This window comes from Acipenser ruthenus, chromosome 24 (assembly GCF_902713425.1).
Source record: "Acipenser ruthenus chromosome 24, fAciRut3.2 maternal haplotype, whole genome shotgun sequence".
Taxonomy (NCBI): Eukaryota; Metazoa; Chordata; class Actinopteri; order Acipenseriformes; family Acipenseridae; genus Acipenser; species Acipenser ruthenus.
This window is the reverse complement of record NC_081212.1, coordinates 24,499,082-24,518,018: the sequence shown is the minus strand read 5'-3', so window position 1 is coordinate 24,518,018 and position 18,937 is coordinate 24,499,082. Positions and strand designations below refer to the sequence as shown.

At 39.2% G+C, this 18,937-nt stretch overlaps 1 protein-coding gene across 2 annotated transcripts in view; it reads left to right on the top strand.

The window, feature by feature from the left end:
* Positions 1–280: 280 nt before the first annotated feature.
* LOC117429532 (leucine-rich repeat serine/threonine-protein kinase 1-like) overlaps positions 281–18,937 on the top strand; it is a 38,193-nt gene continuing 19,536 nt past the window's right edge. The window contains exons 1-11 of one of the 2 annotated variants that reach the window (XM_058998896.1): positions 281–740; positions 2,666–2,880; positions 8,708–8,874; positions 12,760–12,931; positions 13,480–13,659; positions 14,233–14,381; positions 15,715–15,941; positions 17,055–17,182; positions 17,341–17,504; positions 17,909–18,046; positions 18,779–18,891. In XM_058998896.1, the coding sequence (XP_058854879.1) occupies positions 2,814–2,880; positions 8,708–8,874; positions 12,760–12,931; positions 13,480–13,659; positions 14,233–14,381; positions 15,715–15,941; positions 17,055–17,182; positions 17,341–17,504; positions 17,909–18,046; positions 18,779–18,891 (1,505 nt within the window). In that variant the 5' untranslated portion in view covers positions 281–740; positions 2,666–2,813. Of the gene's footprint in view, positions 741–2,665; positions 2,881–5,815; positions 6,023–8,707; positions 8,875–12,759; positions 12,932–13,479; positions 13,660–14,232; positions 14,382–15,714; positions 15,942–17,054; positions 17,183–17,340; positions 17,505–17,908; positions 18,047–18,778; positions 18,892–18,937 lie in introns of those variants that run through there. The other variant, XM_058998897.1, reaches the window with a different exon arrangement.

Below are 18,937 nucleotides of genomic sequence, written 5' to 3'. Positions count from 1 at the left end.
AACTCATATGGCAGTGCCATACTTGCCAACATTTGGAAACTGTTCAGCGGGACGCTCGTTCCGGGGGGGTCATAGGCAAAAAAAAACACTCATACCGTATAATAGACGAAGAGCACAGCGTGTGGTTTTCACTAACTCTACTGTGCAGAATAAATGATTTTTTGATTCTACGAATAAATATCTTCCTATACATCGGGACGCGGGACATTTGCTAGGAAATCGGGACTGTCCCGGCCATATAGGGACTGCAGTGCATTCTGGTACGTTTTACCTGTCTCAGGTACCTGTCACTTGTTTCTTTTCTTTAAGAGAAGCAGGACTACACTTACCAAAATGCATCGGGGTGTGTGTTAAAAAACCTGAACTGCCCCAGTGAACATGGTCGTTAATCCTATGATATATTTAACCTGTGCTAAAAAAGACGGGCGGTTAGCAAGTTACATCATAATTGAGCAAGGAGTTCTCTCAAAATATAAGCAAAAGTCTAGACCGGATAGAAATTAGACTTATCAATTGTTGTATACAGCAAATACGTATTTTGTAATGTGGGAGTTGGTGCATTGAGAGTGGTTTTGTAAATGAGGAAGTGTTTCCAATTTTGCATCAAGACTGCTTCATCTCGATTGGAATCAATTGCTTTTAACACACTGCACCCAAAGTTAAGGAAAATAAATGCTTATCTGTCTACCTCGATCTTAATTACGGTCTACCGATGAGCTCGTGCACTTAGGAAACATGAGGTAAGTGAAACTAAAAAGGTTTATTTTAGTTTAAGGACGGCATTCCCACGTCGCAGGCCATGGCATAACCAAACCAAGGGATCACGTAAAAGCTCTCTCTGTGTAAAAATATATGTCGTTTCTCGTTGTTAAAATACACGATGCTAATTCATGGGAAAGATGTAGTGTTATTTTATTTGTACCCTATAATGCTTTGTTTATGGGTCAAGTTGCAAAGTTTGAGAGTGCATAGAAAAAATAATAAAGAGAGAAGGGATATCTGCTGATAAATTTAACATAACCGGTGCCTTTTTACTAATGTAATCAGTTGGCCTTTTTGAGTCAATCATGAGCAGTTTCTTATCTTCATTTGAATTTTAATAAAATGCATACGAAATATTTTGTGTTGTAATACTGTGTATTAAACACATGACCAAATATCTGTTTGATAAACTGCAGCTTCATTAACTAGGAATTTCTCTAAGCTAGGTTGCTTGCATGTTTGTTTCATACAGGAAGCGTAGTTATAATCATGTGTTCAGAAATAGACATTCACACTCATAAAGCGATGCCAGCCCACTCTGTTTAGCAACTGGACCCTGAACACAAATATGTAAATGTGAAGTCTAATTTTACCTATACACTCTTGTAAAGGCGAAACATATACTTCAACGTTCCTTCATATCTTGGTATTTTTGAAGAAAAAGAACAGCTGTGATTTTTCAGACTTGTCTTCCAGTTGCGTTTAGCAAAAGACTGAGACACTGAATCTGACGAATTCTACCTAGAATCAGGAACATCTCTTCAGAAAACACCTGTAAAATTCAACTCTTCCATTCTGGACAATATAGCACTCTGCCTTAATGCAATTTAACGTGCACTTATCTGCTCCCTATTTTACTGTATTTAATCCTGCACTTAATCCAATCTGGAGTATTTTGTATTTCACTTGCACTCGTATCTAACCCTGATGTAACTATCAACACTGTTATCTGCTCTTGAACTGCCCCGATATCAAATCGTACTGTGTCTTGTATTTGTTATTGTTATTGTATTTTGTATCTTGCTCTTAATTGTACTGTAATTCTTGATTATGTATTTTATTTTGTATACAACTCGCTCTCGGTAAGGTTGTCTGCTAAGAAATAAATAATAATAACAGAGACTGTTATTTTCTAGATAACCGGAAGATAACAGGAAAGCAAGATAACAAAAACAAATAGAACAAAGACTTGCTGCTCTTTTGAAAGTTCTGGTTTTACTATGAGGGTTATAAAATACACTTTTAATAGGCAAACAGTGGAGAGGAAAAGCTCAGGTGGGCCAGATGAAGTTCATAATAAAAACTGGAATGGCTGAAACTGCTGCAGGAGTCGTATCTTAATCTCCAGTACCCAGTCTGTTCCATCGAAGTCTTATAATCTAGAGGCTTTACTTGAATTCTGAATGGTGCGTGGTTGTTGTCAACGTAAATATGCTTTTGTTGGTGCAATGCTGTATGGTAAAGGAATAGTGTCTCAGATTGGATGCTTAAAATACACCATTGTCATGCAGTTGAACAGTAAATGAGGGTCATCCTTAATTTAAATACTCCATGATAAGAGACTGTATATAGAGACATTTCGTTATCCTTAGCCAGACTTTTCTTGCTTGAGAGGTGCTATTTTGTATTCTGTCCTTTAAGATGGAAAAGATTGAGCTGTACATATTTTGTGAATGCAAAATGTAACTCGGTGGGGATGCTGGTCAACATTGCATTCATTTTTATATTGGTAATCGCTGCAAGTATCTTATAATGAATGGAGAGGAATAATTATTGGGATAGTTGCACAGCTTCAAAATCTTATGTCATTGTATGGTCTTATTCTCTGTTCTTACAAGACAGTCTTCAATACTTTTAAATATTGAACTGCAGATAAATACTGAACTGCTCTTCTGTTTTGCAGGATTGTTGGTGTCGTAGACGGCTGTCTGTTTTTGGCAGATGGTTTTGTGTAATCACATCCTGAGAGCTCTGGGTCCTATGGACACAAGAAGTTTTTCGTTTTAAGAAGCCACGAGAATTTGTCGGGCGTGACACTCCAGTAAAACAGGATGTACTGGTCTGTGGGCATGAGTGAATCTACAGACGGTACTGAGAACAACATGGACGGCCAACATGGTGAGTAGCACATTAATGCTGAGTGTTGAAACACATGCTGTGAGTTTTCTACACATGAAAATACTATGAGCCTGTCTTGCACATCAGCTGCTGTACTGTACGTTCTTTAGACAGGAATACTTCGCAGTATTTAAGTTGTTTTTAAATAAGAGAAAGAGGTCTCAAGTACTTTAGGTAGCAGATCATTTAAGTATTCTACAGAAAGATGATTAACTCAGTTTTGTCTTAAACAATACGTTAGTATGTTTTTATGAATTAAACTTTTTATATCAAACTTGTTATACTTTTGTTTGCTTTTTAAACAATAGTCTTAAAAAAAAAAAATCACGAGTACCAGAAAAAAGTCAATATTTGTTAAGCTGTCTATTACATTATTATTTTTTTTTTTGTCATCTGCTTTTTCTAACATAATTAGCTACACATTTGCTTCACTATGTGTTGACATTCATCTACCAAAATGATTCTTCTTCTTTTTCCAAACAGCTTTAAAGAGAAGTAGGTAGTTTCTGCCTGTACTCGGTTTAGACTGTCTGACTTTACTGCACGTTTAACCACCTCTGGGTTTCAGTTTCTAGAAGTACTGCAAGCATGTGAAAAGACAAATTAGATTGAGCTGAAATTGCCTGCAAGTGAACTCTTAACGTTAGACTGCAAATCTTGTATTAATTTGTCCCAGAATTGGGCTGCTGTGTGTGATTCCATTGTAGATATTAAGGGTGAGGTTTGTCATGCTGGCTTTCAGTTTAGTATAAGGAGGCTGTGAGGTCCAGTGGTTAGAGAAAAGGGCTTGTAACCAGGAGGTCCCCGGTTCAAATCCCACCTCAGCCACTGACTCATTGTGTGACCCTGAGCAAGTCACTTCACCTCCTTGTACTCCGTCTTTCGGGTGAGACGTAGTTGTAAGTGACTCTGCAGTTGATGCATAGTTCACACACCCGAGTCTCTGTAAGTCGCCTTGGATAAAGGCGTCTGCTAAATAATAATAATAATAAGTATAGCTGGTAGAACAGGCTTTGCCTTAACTGATCACTTCTGAGAGAGACTAGATATGATAGTAGATTGATAGTAGAGTTAAAGCATGTTTAGATGTACTGACAAGGTTTTGAGTCTTGTTGTTAATGCGTACTCTACAGGTAATTGATTTGGGGGGATTTCTTGAACCTTGAGTTAGGAAAGAGTTAATTGTATCCAGAGGGTTATCACCATCTCTCTTCTGTTTTTTTTTTATGGTGTGGTGGTAACCATGTGGGTCTCAAGCTTCCTCCCTTGCAAGACCAAAAGGAATACTCCTGCAGAAGAAGGGTGTAAATATCAGCAAGCAAACTATTTTTCAAGTGATCTTTGTTCTAATAATATTTTAATATATATCTAATACCTATCGAGGTGACACTTTGATCATCTCGCTCATATGACACCCGTCTTGAAAATGCAACTGTTTCAGGCACAGGACCCTGAAGTGAAAGTTCATGAGCTGCCGGAGTGCCCTGGCTGTGTTGTGCATCCTGTGTTATATTTAGTATGGCGACATGTTTGGGGTTCTAAGCCAAAGGCAAAACTTCCTGTTTTAAGTTCTGAAAAGCTTGTAAATCTGCCAGCATTCTGTATGTTCTTTAGATACAAGTACTTTACATTATTTGTTTAACGTATTTTCGATAGGGAGTTGGTCTCAAGTGGTGTTAAATCAATTTTTGACCAATAGCCTAATATATATATATATATATATATATATATATATATATATATATATGCCCAAGATAAATTGGAGGCTCTGTGGTCCAGTGGTTAAATAAACGGGCTTGTAACCAGCTGATGCATAGTTCACATACCCTAGTCTCTGTAAGTCGCCTTGGATAAAGGCGTCTGCTAAATAAACAAATAATATTAATAATAAATGACTGTAACTGATTTTAGTTGTTTCTGTGACGCTCTTGAATACTAGTTGCTGCAACTCAAGCGCTTATCCCGGTGTGACATTTTTAAATTAAAGTCTGAATTTGCTACATGTTGTATTTTAAGTCAGTGCTTGTAATAAAACTGATTTAAAAACTGATTCCAATTCATAACCGCGTCTCCTGTCTTTAGACCTGCCTGTGAGCTTGCGCTTGTTTACTGAAGCCTACAGAAGCAATAAAAATAAAATGAGAGAAGGAAATCGGTGGTGTGTGCAGAAGCAGTGATCTTGAATAGCTGCTGTGAGGATTTAACTGATAAAGCTGGGAGGGGGTGGGGGGGAAGAGATATTTTAAGGGCAGTTTAGTGGACGAAAGTATAACCTCTAGTGATCATTAAGGGGCTGCTTTTTGTCATTCAGAGGAAAAACATTCAAAGTATCTTTCTGAAGTTGAAAATTCATAAACGCATAGCTGTAGTCATACTGCACTGTGTGCAAACCGGTAATGCAAAAACAAAAACAAAACACACTTACAATAACACCTTAAAAGAGCAGTTACAACAACATGAAACTGTAATAATATTATTATATTAATAAAATTACATTGCAGTGTTACAGCCTTAGATGCAGAATCACCTGCTGTCCCAGCATCTTTTATCAGCCCTCTATTAAAGCCTGGCAGATCTAATGTGGTGCCCATCGTGTGGATAAAAAAAAAAAACATTGCAACAGGGTGTTTTATATACAGCAAACAAGTGTGTGCAACATATTGCGGGTGTTTCCAATTTTTGATCCAGTCCCTGTAGATCTTGCAGTAGAAAGGACCAGCGTGAATATCATACAGTAATATACTCAATGTTATTACTGTAATAGAATTTAGCTGAAGCCATCTGGTGCAGAATCAGGCTTGGAGGTCACCTCAAAGCGCCATGGATTTTTTTTTTTTTTTCAGTGAATCTCTACTTAGGTTAGAGAGGGTTGGATTTCACTGTAATGGCTTATAGGACAGCAGAGACGAGGCTTGCTATCACAGCTAGGAAGCTACTGTCTTCTGAACAAAGGAGCATCAACCACACCAGTCAGAAGGGCTGCCAAGGATAACACTGCAGCCACTATCTCTAAGAAAAATGAGAAAATAAACCCAGTAAATGAACAGGCCAGAAACGCACGGCTAATGTCAAGAAATCGAGTTACCGCACGGGATCGAGCTCCCTGGATCTACAGTTTTATTCACACAATATGAATAGAAAGGTGAGCAATATTTATCAACGTACAAGCAAAGCCCTTTTCTTGTGTTCTGTGACACTTTGGAATCAGCTGTCCGTGTGAGGACGAGCATTGGGTTTGTTTAACTGCTGTATCACTTGATGTGTTTACAGACCGAGATTAGTGCTCATGAATATGCATTGCATGAGGTGAAGGAAGCGCTTGATGTATAAGGAAATTATAGCATGTGTTTAAATAGCAGCCGGCTCTTTTAGTACTTGTGTAAAACAGCATGCCACTGTTAAGGGAGTATTATTGTTTATTAATATAGGAAGAAATAAAACACAGAAAATAAGTTATTTAATTTGTATTTTGTTCAATTAGATATCTAGTTTCTTTTGTAACAGATGTTATTAGCTGAATTATCTTGGTGCATGTAAATAAATACAGGCTCTCGTCTGAAACCATCTCCAGCTGCCTCCCCTTGTCTTTCTGATTAAGCACAAAGTTCTGTGGTACAAGAATCTATAAAATAGCACTGCAACATGCTAATACAGGCACCTGCTAGTGATTATTACAGCCAGTTCCTGCAGTGGGCCAGTCGCCAGTACCCAATGTTTGGTGTAGTTTGTACAGCAAGCAAGAGGTTTGAGTTCTGTTAAGCACCTCCTTCACACTGTAGTTTCCAGTGAACCTGTAAGCTCCAGTATGTCTCGGCTCTGGACCAGTGTAGCTGCTCTTTTTAATACTCGTGTTTAATAAGAAGTCATGCATGAACGAGGACCCCCAAGCAAACTATTTAATATGTGAGGAGTGTGCAGCAAGTTCCTCTTTCAACTACTCCCTTTCAGAATAAGCTCTGGAATTAACTTAAAGCATTTATGTAAAAAATAAAACTCTCATGTAATAAAGATTAAGTGAAATCGATATTTGCGTGGATGTCATTCCCTTTTTGAATAATAAATAAATAAAAAGTAGGCCAAGAACATGCTACCAGTCTTGTTAATTCCAGATAAGATGAAGATTTAAAGTACATGCACAATTCAGACAGACTAACCTGTTACCTTTCATTTTTAAGCAAGACATGAAGGTTGCTTCAGGTTGACATTAGAGAAGTAATTCACAAGGTTTAGTTGCTGTGACTGTAGGCCAGGCTTTGTGAAATCTTTTACTGGTGTTTAAGTGCCCTGCTTGGGTAGTGAGTGGGGGAGACGGTCAATCTGAACAATCTTTTTATGTGATTTCTTTTGTTGATTTATTCATTTCTATGTGGTTGGCACTTCCTTTGATCTATCTACCAAGCAGAAAACATACAGCTTTTTTTAATGTGCTCTAATCAAAGTTTATAAAAATGTACTGCAACTACACCGGATACCGTAACTGTAAACTTGACTCTGCAGCAGTCTTTTGTAGAGGACTAAACAAGAAATGTAAAAAAAAAAAAGTTTATAGAAAATCTAGATTTGCTGCATTGCGATTTTATCTCTGGTTTGGTCCATGCTAGAAAGACAGTTGCTTGTGAACTTCTGATAAAATGCTTTGGCCTGTGTTTCTCAGTTTCTTGCCCTTCAGATGTCTAACTTGGCTGCATACCATAAAGGCTGCAGTGGTGCTTGCTGTATTTCTAATGGCCATGATCCCCTGAGCTTTCTCAGATATCTGTCTGACTCAGCTGCTTAATAATTAACAGGGTCTTATATTAAGCTGCAATGTATTAGGAATTGAAGCAGTTGGCATCGGTTTTTCATTCTGCTTCTTGCAGCTTTCGACTTACCCTAAAAACAGATACATTTGTCTCTCTTGCTGGAGAAAAACATAAAATCTATTCAATATTTGATTATATCTCCACAGTGAGAGGGTAGGCTTACTGGGGCCCCCACTAAGTGGTCTGAGACAACCTGAGCCCTCATGTGAATAGCTACAGCATGATGGTCTTGCAATGTGCATCCTTTTAAAACCCCCATGGCTATATACTACATAATATTAACTGTTATCTGCGAGCGTTTTACCTCCAGGATTGCTACAGAGACATTACAGATCTGCAGTGCTTTGTGTGGTATGTGTTAATATTCTGAACTATGAAAATTAGCTGAAATCACACAAACTAAGGAATTATACCTAAGAGCAGTACAAGTGTTCTGCTATAGCTTCTGCATGCAGGCTTCTTTATTGTTATACATATATTTATTTATATGGTCACATGAACAAGGTAGTCGCCTGTTTTTACCAGCTGAATACAGGTGAATGATGGAGAATATCTTTAATAGGCAGCCATCTGTCTTGTTCGTTCACTGTAGTTGCTCGGTGTGTTATTCCCTATTGGTAACATTTTTCATTTGAATAAAATCATGCAATCCAGTTGGTATTGCAATATGTTTTGCATTTTGTCATTGCCCTAATGATTCTTTAAGCACGCATGAATTACAAACGAGACTCGCTCAAAAATTAATGCTCAAGTACTGAATGGTGCCAGTTGCTCCCACTTAAAGTCCAGCTGCAGAAGAGGCAAAAAAAAAAAAAAGGATTGTTCATATTAACCATACTTCATGTTTCATAAGAGTATCACAGGAAAATTATATTTTCTGTACCAAAGTGACTGATTTTCAAAGCTGTCTTTGTACAGGGGTTGGTAGCTGCCTGTAAATCTGGTGTGATGTTTTTTTTTATTATTTTCCCAGTGCAGCAGTGTTTGCTTAATGTGTTGGACTGCTCCTCTTCTTTCTGTGGCAGGCACTGTGGATATGGGAGGCAAGCATTCCGTCCTGGGCAATTCCACTTTGAATCAGTCTCCTACGATCGAAAACATCCAGGCTGCATACAAAGAAGGTGATACCAGCAGGGCCCAGGAGCTCATTAAAATCTCGTGCGGCGAGAACAACAGGCTCCGGCTGGAAAAGGTAAGAGATTGACGGGGGATGAGACGGCACACATCCAGGTGGGTTTGCTGCTGAAGGGGCTCCTGTCCAGGCCGTCGTTTTTCTAACCCATTTATGCATACAAATTACATTAAATCATAAATAGAATTCATTATAAAGACAAAAAGAATAATAGTGGTCATGGTTTTCATTATGCAGTTAGCCACTAGTAAAATCATGATTATACCATACATCTAATGTTATTAAATAAGAAATACCACTGTTTGTTCTCTGTTGCTCTGAAGTATGTAGAAGAAATTGGGTGTTAAGATGATCTTGCCCTTCATTGCTTTTTAATTTGCGTTAAAACACTACCTGAGCTGTACTCTGCATTACACTCATGTATAGATGTAGGCTTATTAACTATGTTTTTTTTCTCAGTATAATTGGTATAACAAATGTACTGCTGGATTCAGTTTTATTATTATTATTATTATTATTATTATTATTATTATTATTTATTTCTTAGCAGACGCCCTTATCCAGGGCGACTTACAATCGTAAGCAAATACATTTCAAGTGTTACAATACAAGTAATACAATAAGAGCAAGAAATACAATAACTTTCGTTCTCCCCGGCTGGGGTTGCATGATGCGGACGTAGGGGAGGCGTCTGTGCACAAGTCACACTGTCGAGGTGTACATATATTAAACTTCTCATGTCACTTATTGAGAGGGTCAGAATGAGGGTGCATGTGAAAGAGACAGTCTTACACTGCTGATCCATTTGTGATAAAACGATTCTGAGGATATATGAAAGAACGAATCCATCTGTCTACTTTCCATGATACTGATCGCTCTAATTTTACATGAGATGCTTCTTGTTTTAAGATGGTTTATAATCGCCTCTCGTAGACTGTAGGTCAGAAGTGGCCTGGTAGCTTCTTCACTCACCAATAGCTTAAGTGTCTACGTTTGCAGATAGGCTTCAAGGCAAAGAGTGGGGGCTGCTTCAAGGTTCTGAAACATTCCATACTATATGTAGGCAATAATGATATGTATTAATTACCATGAAGAGATTCTGTTATCAGGAGGCTTGACTGTAGTTCTGTGCCCGGATGATGGATTAAAATCATATCTGGGATGTGGATGAAAGAATACTACTAACCAAACCAATTGAGTGCCTTTATTCAATTGAGCCGGTAAAACATGGCTGTGTATCTAAGCTGGTGTATGTAAATGTACTTAGTGTTGCTCCTGATCCAGACATGCTTGTTAATATGGATAAGGATGACCTTGATGGGAAAAAGCTTGTAATAAGATGAAGCGTTTATGGAATGAGTTGTCTAGTTCTGTTGGGGGGGGGGGGGGGGGTGGTATTGACTGCTGTAGCTTGCAGGTTCTATATATGGAACAGCAAAAGGGAATAATGTAGGTGAAATTGGTATTGATATTGGGTACAATTCCACTGACTGTTGAAATTAGTCTTGTTTGCTCAGCGCCAGGAGATGCTTGGGTTGTGTTCTTGAGCATTCTCTTGAGTGCATCCCATGTTATCAGATAAGTGAGGTAACCACTGGAGGAGCCTGGGTGCAGGCTGTGTGCTGGTGCTTATAAATATTAAATGAAAAGGCGACTCCTTTGTAGGTCTCTGTACTGCGGGGAGCTACCCAATCCGCTGAATGCAACGGTATGGCAATGCTGTAAAGATTTCTGCTTCGAATGAAAAACGACTCTGCTGAGGCACAATTAACAAGAGCATTTTTCTACACAATTACACCTACCAGTAAAGTAGTCTATAATAGCTTTAGTTCATATTTGTATTTTTGCTGTTTAATAGTTTGGTTTCATGGGGAGTACAGAGTTACTACTCACTGCAAATGTTTGGCGTTAACACTTCCATCCTACTGTAACTACAGAAGATACTGACGGGGACAAGCTGGGCTTTACATTTACAGGACAGCTTGGCGTGGCACTGCAGTCATAAACACATAGAATCATTCCTCCACACACTCATTCATTCATTCCCCCCCTCAACAGCCAACTCATTTGAACCTTTCCCAGGGCAAGATGACCATGGTTACATTTTACTGCTGCAATTTCTGACCAGTGTTAATATTTTTTCTTAATAGTTAGTTTATATATTATACCATTGTAAATTTAATAAAGTCCAGCTAAAACGCTACTGTAGCAATGTTTAGAAGATGAGATCAGGTTTTATTTTGTCACTGACATTGCATCAGCATTCCAAGTAATTGCTAATTGTTTTCAGTATGACATAATGACTCTCTCAGCGGGTCGCCAGGGGAATACATTACCGTGGGGTTTACAGAGTGCTCGGACCATTTCCTTATACTGCCTTGGGCAGGTGTTAATCGGCAAGATGCAAATAAGGTGGACTGTAAACTGTGGTCTGTTTTTAAACAAGGTGGCAAACATATGTAATTCCCATTCTTAATGCTGTCCTATTTACTGAAATAAGTATCCATGCAGTGCTCCAAACTGTAAATAAGGTGAAGACACTGGATCAGTATTCTTGACTCATGCAGTTTTATCACCCACCGAAACCCTACACTAAGTGCCCCAGGGAATGTAACTGTAGCTAGAATATTTTTATGACCCACCAGGGATAGTGTTATCTTCCCTGCATAATGATGAATTCAACTAATGGAGAGTGTTTAGTCCTGAAAATCTGTCTGTCTTTAATCAATAAGATGTAACCGACACCAGACCTAGCACTTGCTGTGCAGTGTGCTGACATTCACTTGTAAGGGTTGGCCCAGTCAAGGATGCTAACTGCAGCACTTCCAAAGGGTTCGCGTTGTGAGCTGCTGCAGCACAAAGGAATATCCACTAAAGTGTCCTGAGGGCATCGGATGTTTTTTAATGGTTAGGTTTAGGGTTAGGTTTTAGGGCTGGGGTTGGGGTTGGGGTTGGGTTAGGGTCAGGGTGGGTTGATTTTAATAGAGAATCATCCGATGCCCTCAGGACACTTTCTAGCAGATATTACTTTATGCTGCGTGAGGTGCCACCTCTAACAGGACTGTTTTGACTGCCGTTTTGGTATTTCCTTAAACTGTCTTCACGGTGAAGCTGCAGGAAAGCATCTGTGAACAGCTGTTGTGATTTTGATCAGCTGAAGCGGAAGGTGTATTTGTTGTAAATCTTTCACCATATTCATTTTAAAAAGGCTTTAGGAAACTTAGGAAGTTACAACAAGCGTTCCGTCTTTCTCAATGTCCAGTTGAGAGAGACTTCTAGTCAAAAGATTTATCAATATTTAATATTTCTAAATTCCGCTTTTCCGTGTTTTAGTTATGGATGACACATTTTTATTAAACTTTTATATTTTGTTATTCATATGTACTTTAATCAACTGGGGTATTGCTGTGTCATTTCACCAGCTTTTGTACTGCCGTTGGAGAAAGTCTGTATTTATCCAGATTGCTGCCTCTTGAATAAGCGAATTGAAACGATTCCTATCTCCTGGGAGGCCTCGGCAGTAAGCTGTAAGAATGATTCACAAGTCGGGCTTCAGTAACACACTGTAATGTAGATCTGTCTGTCTGCTTGTCGCTTGCCTGTCCCTGAGGAAGGCTAGTCAGTAGGGTTGTTTTTATTCCTTACTCTAAAAGGCAGCAGCTCTACAGCTTATAAAAGGACCAGTACTTCTATTGCCCCCTAGTGAATATTTTTGATAGGATTTATATAAACTGTGCTCTATACTACAAAATATGAGGTGTACAAATATTTAAGGTACATTTCCTTACTTTCATGCTGGAAAAATCTAAATGCATCCAGTAGACGGGGTTCATGTTAATTTTGAGTTGGTATAGTACTGTAAACATTGTTTTATAATAGGTTGATCAGGGCCTCGAGAGCAATGAGTTTCTGTTGTAGATTTGATTGAGCATGTTTGTTTTCCAGCACCAGCTCCTCAGTGTTGCAGCAGGGAATGGAGACCTGGAGGCTGTGCAGTATTTACTGAAGGAGGGCAGGGTGGACCTGCCCAGGGAGCCCACAGATGAAAACCCAGCAGTCGTTGCAGCTTATTATGGCCATGAAGACGTTGTGAAGGAGTTGCTAGACTCCTTACCAGGTGAGACTCTCCTACTTCAGTATTAAGTTCTGAAATGTCTTGTTTTCTGCACCCAACGATAAATACAAGCTTAACGTGGTCTTGGAATAAATTTTAGGATGAACTGAAACTTACTGTCTTGATACCTCTTTAAAGGAGTTCAAACAAAAAAATGACATCTTCAGTATGTACCTGAGACATGTTTTTGCTCCAAAATGGTTTCTTGTAATTTTGAATAACTTGTTTGTATTTGTTGTGTTAATTTGAATTTTTTTGTTTATGTGGCGCCTTCTTGACAAGGTCAATCTCAACAGGACTTTCCTGGTTAAATAAAGGTTAAAGGTTAAAAAAAAAATTAAATAAATAAATATTTTGGTTTCTTCCCATTATTTGATTTCAATGTGTTCTAATCTCTCTAATCTTATGTTAAATTCTTGTTAGTACTTCATTACTGTACTGTATCACGACAAAAAGCTCAAGGCAATATCTTTTGTTTCGTTCGAGTGAATGTGTTTTGTGTTGTCGTCTTTAATGAGTTAAGGGGGTGGTATCGCTGTTTCTTCACCCAGGGTCGGGCATCAATAAAGATTTGCTAAACTGGATGCTGGCAAAAGCTTGCCAACAAGGACACGTGGACATCGTCAAGCTGCTGGTGCTCAACTACAAGGCCGACACGGAGAACTGTGCGATAAGAAGCAGTGACTTCGCTGTCATCACAGGTGTACCACTCTATGCAGCGGCAAAGGCAGGTATGGTGAACACGAGCGGCAAGACAAGCACGCTGAATGGTACTTTAGCTTTTAACAAACAGTGTTTTCATTGATGTTGATGTAACTTCTGGGAAGCATTTTGAAACGTGTTTTAGTAGTGGTACATAGTGCAGATTGTATGATCTTATGTTCACTACTGAGAAGATATCATGCAAACACCTGCATTACCTGATATTTAGTAGGTATGTATGTTTACCATAGCAGTTTACAATCATTTATTTCACCAGTACAGGCTAGTATTGCATTTTACCCTGCTGTATTACTAAATGAAGCAACCTTGCCTGTCAAAATGTCAATGAAACTGTACAAATAAGTGGTAATACATACATTTCACTGCACACTGTAGCCTGGACTTGTATAAAAAAAATTTTGCTTTGGTTGGCAGATCTAAATATATTGCAACAATAACATTTTGTTAAATTAGCACAGTTCCTCTTTGAACAATGAACTGTACTTCCCAAATCGGTTTAGCCAGGCAAAGGGGATTTGTGCACTGGGTTTTAGTCTTGCTTTCATATGAAGCAACACTTTTATTTGTTTTATTCATTGTAGGGAATGAAGAGATTGCTGCCTTTCTGCTTCAGAATGGATCTGTGTTCTGCTCCTATACTCTAATGGACCACCCTCACTTCGCCAAGCAGCTCCTGAGAGCGAGGTTTGTGGAGCCCAGCACTCCGGAGCACAGCGAGGAACTGAGCGATGTAGGTAACGGACGAGTTCTCTTTGTAGAAAACTTACATCCTGCAGCTTGGGGCTCTCTTTATAAAGGGAAGCAAAGTATGTCAATGCAATGTGTTGTCTTGTTGGTCCTGCAGTTTGCTGCAGCTTTGGAGCATGGGTGGCTGAAGTTGGCCCTTCCACTCCTGGTCTTTGTTCAAAGCCTGTTTTTAAATTGTTTATTTGAACCAATTAAACCTTCATCCAGACCTTGAAGTAGTTTGTGATCTCATTTTACCTGTTAAACCTGGAGTGGCCCTCCAGGACTGGGATTGGACACCCCTGCTGAAGAGTGTTAGTTACGCTGCTTTTTTAGAAGGTTATTGGTCTATGAAGGCTAATCCTTTTAACATGTCCTGTGCTCGTATTGCTGTCCATGGGTATATACTGTGTTCATTTCATTGCTTTATGTTGAACCGTACTGAATGTCGCTAACATATGAAACAAAATGCATCATTTTTAAGTTTTTCAAGGGAGGTTCTTTTTTTTTAAACCTGGATCCTTTATCAATATCACTCAAGCTAACGAGAGCCTAAAATGGAGTTTGGCTAAGACTACCAAAAATGTTTTCAAAATGCCTGAAACTTCTAAAGTTGCATATGGTCAGCCGTGAAACAAACATAATGTATCAACTTGTTGTTCTGTTACCATGAAACATGAAGTTAGTTTCCCACAACTGTGTTTTCCAGACTTTCAGTTCCACAAACTTTTTATTGAGTAAATGTTTAAGTACAGTTGTAGAAGTTAACAGTATGTGGCCAGCTTTTTCAAAGTGCACAGTGCAGACACACACACTCAATGTGCATGTAGTTTACAATAAAAAAGAGTGAAGCACTGTCATATAACCAACAGTTAAATATAAATATTCTCATAAAAAATGGAGTTGTGATTCCTATTGCGTAGCAGTTTGGGCGATTCCATACAGCGGGCTGAAGAAGCCACACTTGGATCTGGTTTCAGCAGTAAGTTGATGGGTGTAGGTCACTGTTCTGCAGTAATGCTAGATGTAGGCATTGAAGTCTATTTTAATGATAGACACTGGTGGGCTGTCACTTTGGGGGGGGGGAAGAGACCAGCTAGATTAAAGGTTGTCAATATTAATCACCACCACTGGTTCATTCATTCCTGCCAAATCAATACCATACTGTAGCGCTAAGTATGTGTCACCAGACCACACGTTGTTTTTGTTCTTGATTTACATAGAGGCTAAGCATTCCTTTTTGAAAGGGAAAGTTCTAAGCTTGTCTGGGAGAGAATGACCTCTGAACTGGGAATGTGATTGGTTGAGAGCACAGCTGATGTTTCTTCGCTCCCCAGAACCTCTCTGTGCAGTGGTCCAGATTGAAGCTGCCTTGGCTGGAGCTGGACTGGTTCATTGACCTCTCCTCCAGGATCTCCCAACTGGACCTGTCTTCAAACAGCCTCACTGGCCTGCCGTCCGTCATCCCCTGGGGGCTGATCCAGCTGCGGCAGCTCAACCTGGCGGACAACCAGCTGCGAGAGCTTCCCTCTGTCCACTCCTCGGAGGGTATCCTCTGCACAAGGTGTGTCACGTCTGCCACTGTTTCAAGAGTGCGTCTGCAAAAGCCAACTTATAGCCTATGTGTGTGGAGTGTGTTATAGGACATTGCCATTGAAAGCAGAGCAGGTGTAAAATTTGAATTGAGCCAAGTTTGTGACCAACTTCCTTGTTTCTGCTACTGGCAACTCTTTACAAACTTTAATATAGTCGTCTCCGGCTAATAGAACACCCCTCGGGGAGCAAGTAAAGTGTTCTCTTAGCCAAAGTGTTCTTTAAGACAGAGTTGGCCACCAAGCACAATTTGAATCCATAAATAAATAAATATTTATTACTGGTCATGACGCACATGCATCAACATATGAAATGAACAGAATAAGCAAGAGAAAAGCAATTGGCAAGTGTATGTTAATGAACTATAATAATAAAGTAACAGACAAACAACTAACGTAAATAAACTAACTGTCAGTCTAAATTAACACAGCTCCCCTACACATGTTAAATGCAGCAGCAGCTCTTGATTATTTATGAATACCTGTACAGGAGCAATATTCAAGACATGCACAAAAGTATTTAATAGAATGGTGAAGCAACTCACCAGATTCAGGTTTTTTTTCAGGAGCTTGAACAATTTCCAACTTTTTGTAGCAAGAGAAACACATTTCCCCATTTTTTGTTTACATGCCATCGGAATACAAAACGAGCCAGTGATGTGACAGCGGTTCTGGAAGATAAACCTATCAGTGTTCCTCAAGACACACACGCAATGACAATAAACCGTTTGAATTTAAGTCTGTGTTTGAGTTATCAGGCTACAAAACAGTACTGTATCAGTTGTGAACAAATCATTCCTGTTCCTTTAGGCAGAGCATTTACAATGGGGGGGAGAAAAATAAATTTCACCACAAGGGTGTTCACGTAGGCAAAGTGTTCTCTTAGGAGGTGTTCCTATACGTGGACACTACTGTAGTCTATGCATATCTTTATCGCATACCCCAGGAGCCACGTGGCCACAAGTTCCAAAATGGTCAGTTAGGAGGTATGGCCACAGTGAAGAAGATAAGCTTTCTGTTTTGTATCTCCTTTCTCTGCTTCTAATTGTAGAACTCCATTTCACTGTCATGATCTCTTTCCTCAGGCTCCTGGAGGTGAACCTCTCCCAGAATGAGTTAACCAGTCTTTCTTCAGGATTCTTACATCTTTCCAATCTCCAAAAGCTCTTAGCAGCAAAGAACCAACTGACAACATTATTTGAAGCTGAAAATGGTACATTCAGGTTTCTATATTGCATTCCTTGTATGTTGTACAACACTTACATTATTCTTCAAAATACAGCATAGCCTAATAGTGGAACCTTTTACCACACATCTTTGTATGTGTACAGTGTCTTGCAGTGTTATCGGTATTCTCTTGGTCTTTTTTAGGTACTAACTGGATAGGACTGCGGAGGCTGCAGGAGCTCGATGTGTCAGACAATCGTCTCACGGAGGTCCCTGCTTGCTTCCTTCACTGCTTCAAGTCGCTCCGCAGCTTCAATGTTTCTAGGAACAAACTGAAAGTGTTTCCAGATCCATGGGCATGCCCCCTGGTAGGTATCCACAGGGTGAAAATGAAATGCTGCTTTGCTTGGTGTACCTTGTATTCACCACTAATAATGGACAATTGTTTTAACAGATAAATGTTCATAGAACTAGTGTACTGTAAAATCAAGGATGGAAATAAGACTCCTATTGCATATCGGTTTCATCCATTCCAAGTTTTAATACGAGCCTCGGTGTATAGGTAGCAAGCTCCTGGTATCCTATTAAAACAGGAATGGATCAAATCACCCTGCAACGGGGGTCTTATTTCCAGCCCTGAAAAGTGAATTGATAACCTTTCTCCATGTTGGGGTTAAGTTGAGGTTACATTTAGGGGTAGTACTGTAAAAGTCCTGGTTTTGGGAGAAAATAGTAATACAGGATTACAGTGTGTGTGTTTCCTCCCCTCAAGCAATACTGTAGAGCATCTTCCAATTCCATGGAGAGCATTCCAGACACTATTTCCATATTTTGGAAAAATCATCTTAAAGAAATGGACTTATCTGACAACTGCTTGAAGGAGCTGCCATTGCATATCTTTCAGCTAGAGGTAATTATACATTTGAAGGTGTATGATGACTACAAACAGCATTCCAAGCATTATAGTAAGCTTTTTGAAATATTCAGTTTCTTTTAAGCACTGCTTCTTTATTGAAGTTTACTTTAATTGAATGAGTGAATGTAACTGAAAGTATACATTAAATACATACAACCACTAGAGGGCGCCTTGGCTCTATGCCTTTACAGCATGAAATGTTTTTGGTTTGTTTTTAGTCACTCAATCATTCATCCTTGACCATGACCTGAAGCATATGCACTTAATCACCTAATTAGTGAGACAGTTGATTGGACACTGTATATGGAGTGATTTCAGCTGTTGAATTGCAAGCTTGAATAAAAGCAATAAAGAAAATCACAGAAAAAAAACAATATGCCACGTCTGTCAAGAGAGCAGCACCTTTGTGCAATCGGCAGGCTGGACTAGGGCAGCGTACTGTGGCTCGCTGTCTTGGGTGCTCACAGCTAACAATTTCAAACCTGGCAAGATGGTATAACCAGACGCACTCTGTCAATGACAGGCCAGGAACAAATTGTTAATCAGCACAATAAAAAGTCACTGCACCTGCTCAAAAATAGTTTGTCATTTTTCGATCACATCTAGTGAATTTTATCCAAATATAAGTGATAAGTTTCTTTTGATGCTCAGTGTGTGTATATATAGAGGTGACAGTGCAGGCTGTTAGGACTGCAGTCTGAAATGTTATCTCCTTTCTTCCTGCAGGCGTTGGTGTCACTAAAAGTGAGCGAAAATCAGTTATCTGCTTTGCCTTCGCCAAACAAGTGGACTTGCTGTCAGCTCAAATCACTTGATCTTTCAAAGAATCAACTTGGAAAGTAGGTTATTAATATGGAGTGGCTGTACTGCTGTAGACGGCTTTTG